We start from the raw sequence: 13,334 nt of genomic DNA, 5'->3' as shown, positions 1-13,334 counted from the left end.
CCTCATCAAACCTAAATCCGGCTCTGGCTACCAGCATTCTTTTTCTATAGTACATCTGAAACTGAGCTTGAGGCTTAGAGGGGACCACCTGGACTGCAGTTCCAGCTTGCTTGTGGCACAAGCAAAATTTTACTCTGGAAGTGAGGCCTAGAACACTGCTCTACAGGTCCTCCACTTTTCCTTCAAAGCTGCTTGTGGCTGTTCTGCGTTTAAAAAAAAGTGAAGGAAAAGAATCTCAGAACTAGGTGAGATATTTATTCATTTTTAACTTTCTGTATACCATCTTTCAAATTACGAATTCAAACATAAATAATATGACACAAATAAAATGCAGCTTGTGCAGAGTTAAAATCACAGAATTAAACACCCACAAGAGCTTGAGATAATGGTATTTTGGTGCTATTTGAAATATACTTATTAATGTTGGCAGAGGAGAGGTGATTCCATAGAGAGGGAGCCACTACAGAAAAGGCTTTCTTTCCACCACCCTCTCCATTGCTGTTAAATGAACCTTTATGTGCCACATACAGGGTGACTTCATCAGCCAATCATAGCATTCAGGAAGGGAAGAGACTAACCTGGTCCCAAGCTGTAGTTCCACCCTAACACATCCTAGTTACATTGCTGCCTGAACAGGTGCAATTATATTGATCTCTCAAACAAGGCAATAATAGCAATTTTATTCAGCTCAGTATTATGTCCTTTTACAGTGATTGCCTTTCATATGCCTTAATTCTGATGACTGACAATATTTTAAGATCAAATAGTTTATCCACTTTGCCTCTTGTTGAAGATCTTTCTCCTTTTTTGCGCTGATGCTAACATAAAAAGGAAAGTTATATTAAAAATTTGGAGGGGTAAGATATTAAAGGCTCTGGAGAACTGTTGCCTGGATAGAATTTTGATTGGTGATTAATTTAATTGGCCGGAAATCATTCTGTTTCTGATTTATATTCTGCTTGGGACTGTCTCTCAAGCTCATGCTAATCAGTAACTCATTTTTCCTATCAAACAAAATTTACAGACATGAGCATAAACAAAAGCATTGTGCCAGGAAGGTGACCTTGCTCTCTCACAAGCAGCATGTTAGTAATTGATTTTAATGTTACACTGTTGTTGATGCACTGGGCATCTTTCAGGGCATAAAGATGGGTAGATTTTTTTTTAAAAAAATAGACAATTATTGAGAGTAGCTTGCAAATGTTTTGTTTTGCTAAAACATTTCTGAAGAACAGGAACAAGTATTATGAACATGCCCCATTTGTCCTTAAGATAAATGAATGCTATGCTGCTAGAATTCTTGTTGATATGTATCTGTTACCCATGAGGCAAGGTGAGGCGACCGCCTCAGGTGGCAGGATCCACAGGGGCAGAATCCATTCCCTCCCCAGCAGCCCCTGCATGGTATCTCTACAGGGGCCTCTCAAAAAATAGGAGGCTCTGCCGGTCCGGGGAAGGTGGATTTGATTCTCCTTGATCTTCACTCACTTCCTCTTCCCTGGTGGCAGGTGGGGGGGGCAGGTGCCATTTTGTGGTTCACCCCAGGTGTCAAAATGTCTTGGGGCAACCCAGAGGTAACTGCTGTTGGCTGCTCCTCCAGTCTTGATTGCCTTGTATCAGCCTGGCAGCAGCAGGGCTCTTCAAGCCGCAAAGGCTGGCAGACAGCAGTGGGTGAGTAGTTCATCTGAGCACAGGGAGCCAACAATCTCTCGGCACTACAAACTGGAAAATCTCAGCAGCAGTAAAGAAGGGCATGGTGCATGTGTGCTGTGTATATGGTGTAAATGTGATATGTACTTACATGGAAGAGAATATGGGTAGCAACGCCCAGTTTGGCTCACTGCCAGTGCCAGCATGTAGATGCCGGATGGCTGGCTAAGGGTGAAAGTGACCACCCCGTTGCATGTTTGTACTATCAGTTATTCCTTACATTGATGCCCCTTTAAAGGGGACATCCTAAAGCTGTTGGTCTCACTACAGTGGTACCTCGGGTTACAGACGCTTCAGGTTACAGATGCTTCAGGTTACAGACTCCGCTAACCCAGAAATAGTACCTCGAGTTAAGAACTTTGCTTCAGGATGAGAACAGAAATCACACAGCAGCGGCACGGCAGCAGCGGGAGGCCCCATTAGCTAAAGTGGTGCTTCAGGTTAAGAACAGTTTCAGGTTAAGAACGGACCTCCAGAATGAATTAAGTTCTTAACCTGAGGTACCACTGTTGTTGTATTGGTTGTTACTAAACACATAGCAGCTTCTTTCCTGCTTCTGAAGAATAAGCAGGTAAAAGTCTCCAAATATATGCTTTATTGCCACTATGTGATTGTGACTCTAAAAAAACATATTTTTCCCCTTTCTCACTCACCTTCCTACACTTCCTTGAATTAATACGTTGTTTCTTGTTTGAGCATCGCCAAGGTTTTTTCATTAATTGTGATGTATAGGATGATGCAATCTGACAACTTTTCAGGCTGTAAATTGAATGTTTTATGGCCTGTTGAAAATGTGAAAAGAAAGCAACAACTGCCATCGGCTTCAGTATTATGTACCTAATAATTTTCTAAACCTACTGGAAGGCAATTTATAACAGCTCTGATGGTAACTTTGCCCTGGCTTATGATACAATCCCTTATGTGTCCACTCAGAGGTAAGCGCCACTGAGTTCAGTGGGACTTAACATCAGATAATGTTGCAGCCTAGTTATTCTGCTTTCACAAAACACTTGCAAAAGTTTATGGGGTTTTTTGAGTAACAAGAAAGTAAGAGATAAATCACAATTTGTAAAAAAAACCTTTTGGGATACCGTATATCCACAGTTATGTATGCAGAAGGCCTCTTGCACAATGAAACCGTTTAGCATCCTTGTTCCACACCCCAGCCTTTTGTAGTCCCTGAAAATCCTTGCCTGAGTGTTTGGGGGACTTCATGAAAGGCCTGGGACATAACAGGGGGTGCTGTATGATGGGATAATTCCTGAAAATCAGGCAGAGGCATCTAACGAGTGAGGCACGTGAAAATATGCTAAGAGATCTATAAATGTTACTGATTTGTTTTCTTTCATTTATATCCTGCCTTTCTTCCATCACAAGTTGTCTTCCATCCAAGCACACCTTAGCTTCAACAAGATGGCAGTTTTGTGTACCTTCACAAAATACCCTAGGATACATTTATATTCCTTAATATGTGAAATACGGCCATTTATTATTCTTATTTCTCATTAGTAGAACAGGGAGGTTTGCAGCAGTCTTCCCACTCCCCACTTACCTGACTGAGCCAACAGTGATGCCAGACTAATTCTTCTTGTTCAGGACATAGATTATTTTCATACCAACACAGCTGGCTTTTCATCAGTGTTTGCACTGCTGATAATTTGACAACAACTAATGACTGTCTGCATCAGATATCTTAAATAGGCAACTTGTTAAAAAAATGGTAGAACAGGCTTCATAGTCATGCTGTCCTAAACTGTTCTGCAAATTGATGCATGAGACACTGATGACACAGTAGCTATATAAGTAAGCAGAAGCAGCTGTTTTGCTTTTAGCAATAATTCACTGAGGGTTTACAGTAATAAAACTTGTTTTATTGGGATGAAAGCAAAAAAAGACTGTGTATCGGCAGCAAATAGTGAATCACAATTCACTGAAGGAAATACTAAAACAGACATCCATTTAACCAATCTTTTGACTATCTTACGCTCTGCTTTTACGGCCGTAAACAGAAAGATGGTTCCACTGCCTAATGGTCTTGAGCCATGAAAGGATAATGAGGCTGCAATCCCACACACACACAGCAGTAAGTCCCATTGAATTCAGTGGGCCTTGCTGCTGGGCAGGCCCAGACCGGGGGGGGGGGGATATGGGCCACTTGGCCTGGGCCTCCGATTCCAAAGGGGGCCTCGGTCAGCATATTCACAATCACAGGGGATTCACTGGGGTGAACGTGGAGGCGCAAAGGCAGATACTCAGATATGCAGATATGGTTCAAGCCTTGAAATAAAATTATTTGTCAGCATAACTTTTGTGAAAATTATTTATATACTTACTTATTTATAAGACTTCAGTTATCCCCAGGGTAAAAAAAAGGGGGGGCACATTATCTACCTGGCCGGGCCTCTGCCTGGCTCTGCAAGGCCCTGCTGCTGGGTAGATATGCATAGGATTGCATTGTGAGAGTTACTCACATAGTTTAGTATGTTGAACCTCCTGCTGATGGATCTCACCATCAACTGGGCAATGCATTGCAAAGTGTTTGTAAGCCATCTTGGCAAGTGCTGCATTCTTAAGCTTTTTGGATCCCAAATTTAAGGCTTCCTCCTAAGTATTTTCAGGGATAATTGGCTTTTCTGGGTGAACTTATCGTAAATGTTAGTTTACTATCCTGAAACAAGCATCAGCTCCAAGATGCCCAAGTTCTTCTCTCAAATATCAAATTGCATTTATTTATTTATTTATTTATTACATTCAAAGCACCATCCAATTTACCAGATCCTCTGAATGGTTCATAAAATCCAAATACTTTAGAAAGCTAGTTCTACTCAGAATAGACCCATTGAAATGAATGGACATGACTAACTTAGCCCTGTTGGTTTCGGTTTGGCTACTGAAGCGAGAACTAATGTTGGGTACAATTCAATAAATTCAAAAATCACCATAAAACCATCACAAAGCTGTACAAGATTAATAAAAACAATAACAAGCAGTACTAAAGGTGAAGCAGAATTGGTCTAGTTATTGCCATCATTATTAAAAGGCCTGGGGACACAGAAATATCTTCCCTTGGTGCTGAAAATATGCTTTTGTAGACACCAGATGAACCTTCATAGGGACAGCATTCCAGAATGGGGACACAACTATCCACATCTCCTCATTAAGTGGGGAGACCTGGAGAAAGACCTCTGATTATTACAGTCTTATTTGCAGTGATTTCCATGCTGCCGTTGAACAAAGTAGGAGGGGATGGGCCTCTTAACTTCATGGTTTGCAAAGCGGGACCACAGGTTTCCTCACAAATTATTACCTCAAGTCCTGCAAGCAGGGTTAACAGAGCTGTGCCCACCCTGAGGCTGTTCACAATCATTCAAACAAGTCTCCGCCTATTCCAGGGTTCCTGCTTGAATGCCCATAACAACTGTAGATTCAGGAAAAGTTGGCTGTTAGAGAGGAAATAAGCAGCCCTGAATGGTTCTCACAGATGAATGCTGACTTATGATGATGGCACAGGGACTATGGTTAAAGTAGGACAATATCTAACAAAAGCCTCTTGGGTGACTGATTTTCTATTGCTTTTAAAAGAATCCTGCTCTTCTGGGGCTGAAGCACCTTTTTCTGTTTTTAAGCAGAAAGAGGCTCCTGTGAATCCATACTTCTTGTTGACACACGCTGCACAGAGCCGACTTGTAACACTAACCAAAAAATGGCTCTCTGCAAATTTATAAGTATGGATAGTCCAAAACTGCCTCTATATATTTCTAAGTTCTTCTTCACTGAGAATGTCACTCTCCTCCGCCCTGCAAACACACCTGCACTTTGCTTCCAGCCTAGATTGTCTTTCTCTGTGCCATGAGGCCAATTCTGTCATAATCTCCCAACATCCTGACGTCCTTGGAATTAATGCCAGTGTTATTCTTCACCCAGCAGCTGTTGGATGTGGAGCTGCCTACCTGACTTGTTTAACTCAGTGGGTTTATTGTACTGATATTTCATTGGCAGCTGAGTCTTGGGTTCTTTCTGGGGAAGAGCATGTGCCCCAAAACAATATATTGATATAATCCCTATATTTTTTCAGTTATTCATTTAGATTGGGGGTAGCAAACTTGGTATTGTCCAGATGTTATACCTCAGCTGCCATCATTCCAAACCATCAGACATGCTAACTGGGACTGATGAGAGTTGGAGTACAACATCTGGAAGGTGTCGCATTGGCTATCCCCAGTTGATATATGCAAAGTATAACAAAACAATCCCATAGCAGAGCTATAAATCAAATGAATTATATTTATAATAGCCATAAGCTATTGAAGACAGCAGAGCTATGTTGTCATGTAAATGAAGATAACAAATGCAATGAATATGAAAAAAGGAAGAACTGAGAAAAATAAGAGAAGAAGATATGTGGCTGCTGATCCCTTTCCCCTATTGTTATGCATAAAAGAAATAAAGAAAGAAAAAACTAAATCCTAGTCCTGCACAATGAGGAAAAAACAGGATTTTGCTTTTCTAATGTATGCAGTATAATCTGTCCTTCCAGGCAACTCCTGTTTTTGTCTGTTTATTTCAGTAGGATAAAGTCTAACAGTATTGTATCTCATTATTAGAAAAATACACATCCCTCAAAGCAAAATGTTCACATCCACTGAATGAAAAGCAATTCTTCTGTGGCTAACATGCCATGCCAGCCTTTCAACAACTATATTTACACGTGTGTTTTGAGCATTATCAGGATGAGCGTTGAATCTGGAATAGAAATACACGCTATCAAATCCCTGCTCATCTTTAAAAGCTTTGGAAAAATAACTGTTGCTAAAACCTATGTGGCATAGGGCTGGTATGGAGTTAAAATGGGATAATTATATATTACCTCAGTCAGGAGTGACTTCAGGAGCATGTTGCTTCCGCTTAGCTTTCAAAAGACATTTGAAGTAGTATAATGTGCATTTATTAAACAATATCTGGGAAGTCTTTTGCTTAATTTCTGTTAGCTAATAAATCTGGGGTTGAAAGAGGGGATCTGTGGGGCATAAATTATGACACAGAATGCATTGGAGAAAGTGTGAGACAAGTAATAAAGTGAAGGAATTTCCGATAAATTGATGGAAGTCAAAAAAGAGAAGTAAGATGTAATTAAGATGTATGGAATGTACAAATTTGTTTTTATATTTGAAAACCAATAAAATATATTACATAAAAAAAGAAAGTGTGAGACATGTAACTGATACAGTTTTGCAAATTTTTTTAAAAAAGCAAGCAAATACCAAAAACAACAACAACAAAAAACACACACCCGTGGCTGTAGTAGTTCTACATCTGTGAAATTCATTCCTCATTCTATACAGCTACATACTTTTATAGAGATTATTGCCATAGAAACAAAACAGGAATATGGTGGCAATATGCTGGCAATAAGTGGGATTTGGCCATCTTTCCAGATTTAATACAGTATGTACACTGCATTTAATATAATGTAGGTTGAACAGCAATCATTTGAGGCTGGGAAGATTACTATCAATACACTGCATACCCCCCTTTAAAACAAGATACTTCTATAGCTTCTTTCCTTGCTAGAGTAACACAAATTCAGTTACTGTTAATGAGCATGCTGTCCTTTCAAAATCAAGCCTTCTTGTTGTCTTGTTTGGTTTTTAATCAAGAGAAGGCCCTTTCCCCCCTTTCTTTCAGTAGTTGGAGATCCATCACTGACAATATTATTACAGATTTTCTAGAAACAAATGTAGGAGTGAGTCAGACCAAACTGCAGGGACTTTCTCATTGAAGGACGAGATAATGAAAATTCTATCAATGAAGCCTGAATAGGGTTCATTCAAATCCAAGTGAAGTAACATCTCTTTTCCACCACCACCTTTTGTTCATAGTTAAAACTAGCGAAGCATTATTCATATTACACCCTTCTTCCATCCAACATGGGATCCAAGTCAACACACACGTGGTTTCCAGGAAGTCTCCCATCCAGGTACTGAGCAGACTGCAACCTACTTGTCTTTAACAAGGTGGTGGTCTTATGTGCCTTCAGACTATACCCTGGCAGTGGTCCAAATCTAGAGGAACAGCAGGGACAGTGCATTGTATTAAATGCTAATAATATGCCTCAGAATGGCTGCTCCATGTATTAATTTATTAGGAACGTAGGAAGCTGCCTTATTCTGCACCAGACCATTGGTCCATCTAACTTAGTGTTGCCGACATTGACTGGCAGTGGCTCTCTGGGATTTCACACAGTGTTTTCTCCCATACCTACCCGGAAATTTTAGGAAACTGAACCAGGGCTTTCTACATGCAGAGCAGATGCTCTACGAGTGAGCTGTGGCCTTCTTTATTATTCTTAAGATATTTCTGGTGTCTCCAACTCCTCAAAAGATTCCATCAATGGAGTCTCTGAAAATTTTTACACATCACTTAGGAAGACAGGCAAACTAATACCAGTGTACTGGAAGAAGCAAAGATCACCAGTGTCAAAGCAATGATTCTTCAACATCAACTGTTGTGCAGATGTCTGATTATCGTCTTCCAAAGCAACTGCTCTATTCCAAATTTAAAAATGGAAAGCGTAACGCTGGTGGTCAACAAAAGAGGTTTAAAGACTGTCTCAAGGCAAATCTTTTAAAATGTAGTATAAGCACCAACAATTGGGAAGCACTTGCCTGTGAGCACTCCAGTTGGAGAACAGCCTTTACCAAAGGTGTCATAGACTTTGAAGGCACTCAAGCTCAGGATGCAAGGGAGAAACGTGCTAAGAGGAAGGCACGCTTGGCAAATCCACACCGTGATCAACTCCCACCCAGAAACGAATGTCTCTACTGTGGAAGGACGTGTGGATCCAGAATTGGCTTCCACAATCACTTACAGAATCATTGTTAAAACCGTGTTTATGGAAGACAATCTTACTCGGCTATGAGTGATCGCCAAAGAAGAAGCATGAATAAAGTGGTAAGGAGTGCATAAAAGCAAGGTGGAAAAGAAAAGAATTTCTTCTGTACTTTTTAAGCCAAATACTTTCTCCAAGCCATTTTTCAGGATTTTTTGTTGTTGTATGCACTATTTGGATGTTCTTTGCTGTTGTGCTGCACGCTATAGGAACAAACAGTAGGACTGCATAGAGTAGCCCCACATCAGATTTCTGCAAATACAGTGTGAACATCTGGATCAAGGGGACCTTTGCACATAGAGTTGTATGCGTTAAGGTTTCCCTAGTATCTGCAATCCTGGTCATTCAGAGTTAGAGGTCCCAGCAAAGGCTTTATGCATATAACTATTTGCCATAGCCATTCACACTGGGTGCATAGAAGTCAGGAGATGTGCAGTTAATAGCAGGGCCATCGCTGATTGGTGCAGCCCTATTCCTTATTCCTGGATAATTCAACATGAGAATAGAGAGGAACAAGAATAGACCTCTTCTATAGATATATATCTGCTTGATGTTTTCTATTCCCTTTGAACAATGACTAATGTTTGCATGATGAAGGGGTCCAGTAGATGGCCCCAAACAAAGTGTGATCTGCCTCATGACCACAGAGTGAACTTCAGTGGACTGGGTACATCAAGAGATACTGCCCAGAGCAATTTTTTGGCCTCAGCAAGGCAGGCAGGCTGCTACTGATGGCGTAGCTGGCATAGGAACAGGGCCAGGGATGGATCCCAAATAGTTTTGGCAGAAGAAGGCTTCCTTGCCATTTAAGAGGCTAAGTACAGTAAGTGCTATAACTGCCCTGCCATTGCTGAATCCATCTGCTTTTGCAAGGATTTATCCTCTCTTCTCCCACCCATGGGAGGCCCAGGGAGATATCTCTGGGACATTTTAAAAGCATTGTCACACATATCCTGCTGCCACAGCCAGATTGCTGCTACCTTCGCAATCCATAGAAAGCCCCTGTGTAATTTATCATTATCATCATCTCTTGGCACCTTATTATCTTTGCCTTGTTTACCCTCAGCAGAAAGCACTGTGTGAGGCAAGTTATTTCTGGCAGAATGAAAACTAAGAATGAGAGAGAGAACAGTAATACATATCCACCCTGTGGAATGTGAACCTAGGCACAATGCTAGGCCACACACTCTTAATTTCTTTCCCCTCAAATAACAGTTGATTCCTTAATGTTTTAGTTTAAGCAGGCATAGACATTGAGTTGTTTGAGTTATCAAGATGTGCTGTCTGCAGAATGTTAACTACTGAATTCAGGTGTTAGAAACTTGACAGGTTTATTAATAGGAATATATACAGCTGCCTGACAGGGCTCTTAGAGGCTTTCATCTAAGCTACAGGCAGGGAACCTGTGGCTCTCCAACCGCTATTGGGCTCCAGCTTCCACGAGCCTCAGTCAGCGTGGTCAACTGTAAGGGATGATGGGGCTTGGAATCCAACATCTGAAAGGCCACAGTTTCCCCATCCCTGACCTAGATTAAGGGCAAAAAATGAGGGGGAAGTCTTCAGGCAGTGCACAATTAATTAATTGTTGTGGAAATGGCCATCAGAGTGTCATGTGTCACTCAGCATCTTCAGGGTCTGCAGGCTCTGGAGGAAGATGAAGAGGCAGATAAGGAAGAATGGGGAGGGGAGGCTGGGCCAAGGAAGGCACTTCCCTGTCAGATGGCAATGTTGGAACAGGAGTCCTAGCAAGCAGCAAAATTCTTACTGGAATTTTGGGGGGAAAGGCAGTTCTTCTTCCAAACACCTGAGAGATTTTGCAAACCTAAATCTTTCCTTTTACTTATTCACTGTTGGGTAACATTTCAGTTTATGGCCACAGCTCTAGTTGAACTTCTCTCCTGACATTAAGATCTTGCTCTGCCTTCTGTTACAGGGATGCCCCAAACACTGAGCTCTACCAGCATGTTTACTCCTTGTGGCTTCAGCCCTCATCATCTACATCCACCCAAAGAAGGTGATGAAGGAGGGCTGATCTTTCAAGATGGAAACCTCACCTCAGCATCTCTTGATGCTTTAATCCAGCATCTTATACCTACAGCTGACTACTACCCTGAGGTAAGTCCTATGTTAATGTAAGCTGCCACATCGCTTTCATGAACTGGATCATTGGGAGGAATTATTGCTATGTGCATCATACTGTCAGGGCATGCATTTCAGCTAGCCAGACAGAATGTCCCCCCCCCCCTCCCTTTTCACTTACTGTTCTGGAAGTTCTCTCAACAACCCCTAGAGCCAATTTTTTTTGGGGGGGGGAGAGGAGAGAGAAGAAAGCCCCATTGCACAAGTGGTGGTCTTTATGCAGGGCTTCCACTGATGGGATTCATCCATTTCAAATCCCAGTTCAAGTGCTAGCTACCACTTTAAAAGTCCTAAATGATTTAGGACTAAGGTACCAATGGAACAACATCTCCCATATGAGTCTTCATTCACGTTTCAGTCATTGCGGGAGATTTATCTGAATCCCACTGTTGTCAGAGGTTTGGTTGAGGGCTTTCAACATAGTAGGAGGTCTGCGTGGTTTATGGGGCATTAAAATGCTATTTTGTTTGAATGAGCTTAAGGGCTTGAGTATACTGAATGTGATCTCCCATACTGTTTTACTGGATCACTGCAAGTTTTATCAATAGTGTACTATACTATGTGAGTTGTAACCCACCTTGGGTATTGCTGTATTCAGTGGAATGATAGGGAATAAATATTTATGATTATGTGATTCTTGTAGAGCTCTTTCACACTGAAGTAGCATGGTTGCCCAAGTGGAAAGGAAATTTGTATCATGACAAGAATTGTAAATGTTTGATGAAATGTAGGATACACTGCAAGATAAATGGTTCTGTGTAACCCTTTGATTTAACCTGAAGTTTGTATTATTCTTCCTAGACTTCATCCAAATCACTGGGGCAAAGTCAAGGGGAGGAAGGGATGTTAAACAAATATCATATACTAAGAATAGCTAATTCTAGTTTGCTAAATGCTGCTTTCAATTGCACTCACAGTTAAAAGATCTTAAGTTCCATTTAGTTCAATTACTTCTAAACATGTATAAGTTAGGGCTCAATTGCAGCCACTGTTAACTTGGCTTTTGTTGTTATATCTAGAGCTAAAAGTACTTCATTAGTGAGAGTCTATAGCCTTGGGACGCGGGTGGCGCTGTGGGTAAAAGCCTCAGCGCCTACGGCTTGCCGATCGAAAGGTCGGCGGTTCGAATCCCCGCGGTGGGGTGCGCTCCTGTTGCTCGGTCCCAGCGCCTGCCAACCTAGCAGTTCGAAAGCACCTCCGGGTGCAAGTAGATAAATAGGGACCGCTTACCAGCGGGAAGGTAAACGGCGTTTCCGTGTGCGGCTCTGGCTCGCCAGAGCAGCGATGTCACGCTGGCCACGACACCCGGAAGTGTCTCCGGACAGCGCTGGCCCCTGGCCTCTTGAGTGAGATGGGCGCACAACCCCAGAGTCTGTCAAGACTGGCCCGTACGGGCAGGGGTACCTTTACCTTTACCTTATAGCCTAACAGCTTTTGATTGAAAACAATGGTCATTTACATGAAAGGAAATGAGCACTCAAGATTGCGGCTTTACCCCATGAAAAGAGTGGCTATTTAAAAAAAAAACTCCACTCTGCTGGAGATGAATGCTCTACCAAGGCTAATGCTTCAAAGTCAATAATTGCAAAATTCAGCAAATTCTGACATTTTTAGCAACACACATGAACATGATACATATCCATATTATATTCACAGTTTCATATGTACATGGATTAATTTTTTCCTGTGAATGAAGCATGATAAATTGGAAACTAAAAGTATAACAAAATTATCTAATTTCTTTGCCTGTTTGTTTGTTTGTTTTTTGGTTGTGAAGTAGATGTTTAATCTTAACGTTGTTGGTTTTTTCTTCATGTAACACTGCAGGACTATACAATACCTTATGCATTTTGCATGGGTGCTGTTTAATTAGCTGCAACAATATTGGTTTTTATCCTCAACCATGTGTCTCAAAAAATGTGGTTAACAGTTTTGATCCACTAATTACTTGAAATTAAATCATATTGCGTTCAATATAATGTAATCCCAAGTAAGTGTGTAAGATTTCCAGCATTCTACTTTCAGCCTGCTTGATATCATTAGGAAAATGATCAATGGCTATATCAGGGGTAGGCAACCAAGGCCTGGGGGCCAGATGCGGCCCAATCTCCTTCTCAATCCGGCCTGGGAACCGTCTGGGAATCAGTGTGTTTTTACATGAGTAGAATGTGTCCTTTTATTTAAAATGCATCGCTGGGTTATTTGTGGAGCATAGGAATTTGTTCATATTTTTTTCCAAAATATAGTTCAGCCCACCACATGGTCTTAGCCCATGGCTGAAAAAGGTTGCTAACCCCTGGGCTATATGCTACATCCACGGTTGGAGGCAGTAAGCCTCTGAATACCAGTTGCTGGGAATCCCAGGTGGGATGAGTGCTGTCTTTCAGGCTTCCCATGGGCATCTGATTGGCTACTGTGAGAACAGCATGCTGGACTAAGTGGGCCTTTGGTCTGATCCAGCAGGTCTCATCTTGTTCTTACAATCTAAAATACATACATTTGGGCTGTGATCTTATACATAAATTGCAGGGAGTTAGGCTAGATGATCCTCAGGGTGCCTTCCAACTCTGATTCTATCTATCTAAGCTGATGGACA

The 13,334-nt window shown here is 41.5% G+C and overlaps 1 protein-coding gene across 4 annotated transcripts in view; it reads left to right on the top strand.

Annotated features, from left to right (window-relative positions):
- Positions 1-13,334, top strand: part of RASGEF1C (RasGEF domain family member 1C) — a 101,176-nt gene that overhangs the window by 39,840 nt on the left and 48,002 nt on the right. For 3 of the 4 annotated variants that reach the window (XM_083728567.1, XM_083728568.1, XM_083728565.1), the window contains exon 2: positions 10,533-10,714. In XM_083728567.1, coding sequence (XP_083584693.1) covers positions 10,535-10,714 — 180 coding nt within the window. In that variant the 5' untranslated portion in view covers positions 10,533-10,534. Of the gene's footprint in view, positions 1-8,640; positions 8,662-10,532; positions 10,715-13,334 lie in introns of those variants that run through there. The other variant, XM_083728566.1, reaches the window with a different exon arrangement.

This window comes from Podarcis gaigeae (assembly GCF_964106915.1).
Source record: "Podarcis gaigeae genome assembly, chromosome: 2".
In the NCBI taxonomy this organism is placed as follows: domain Eukaryota; kingdom Metazoa; phylum Chordata; class Lepidosauria; order Squamata; family Lacertidae; genus Podarcis; species Podarcis gaigeae.
This window is presented reverse-complemented; position numbering and strand designations above follow the sequence as displayed.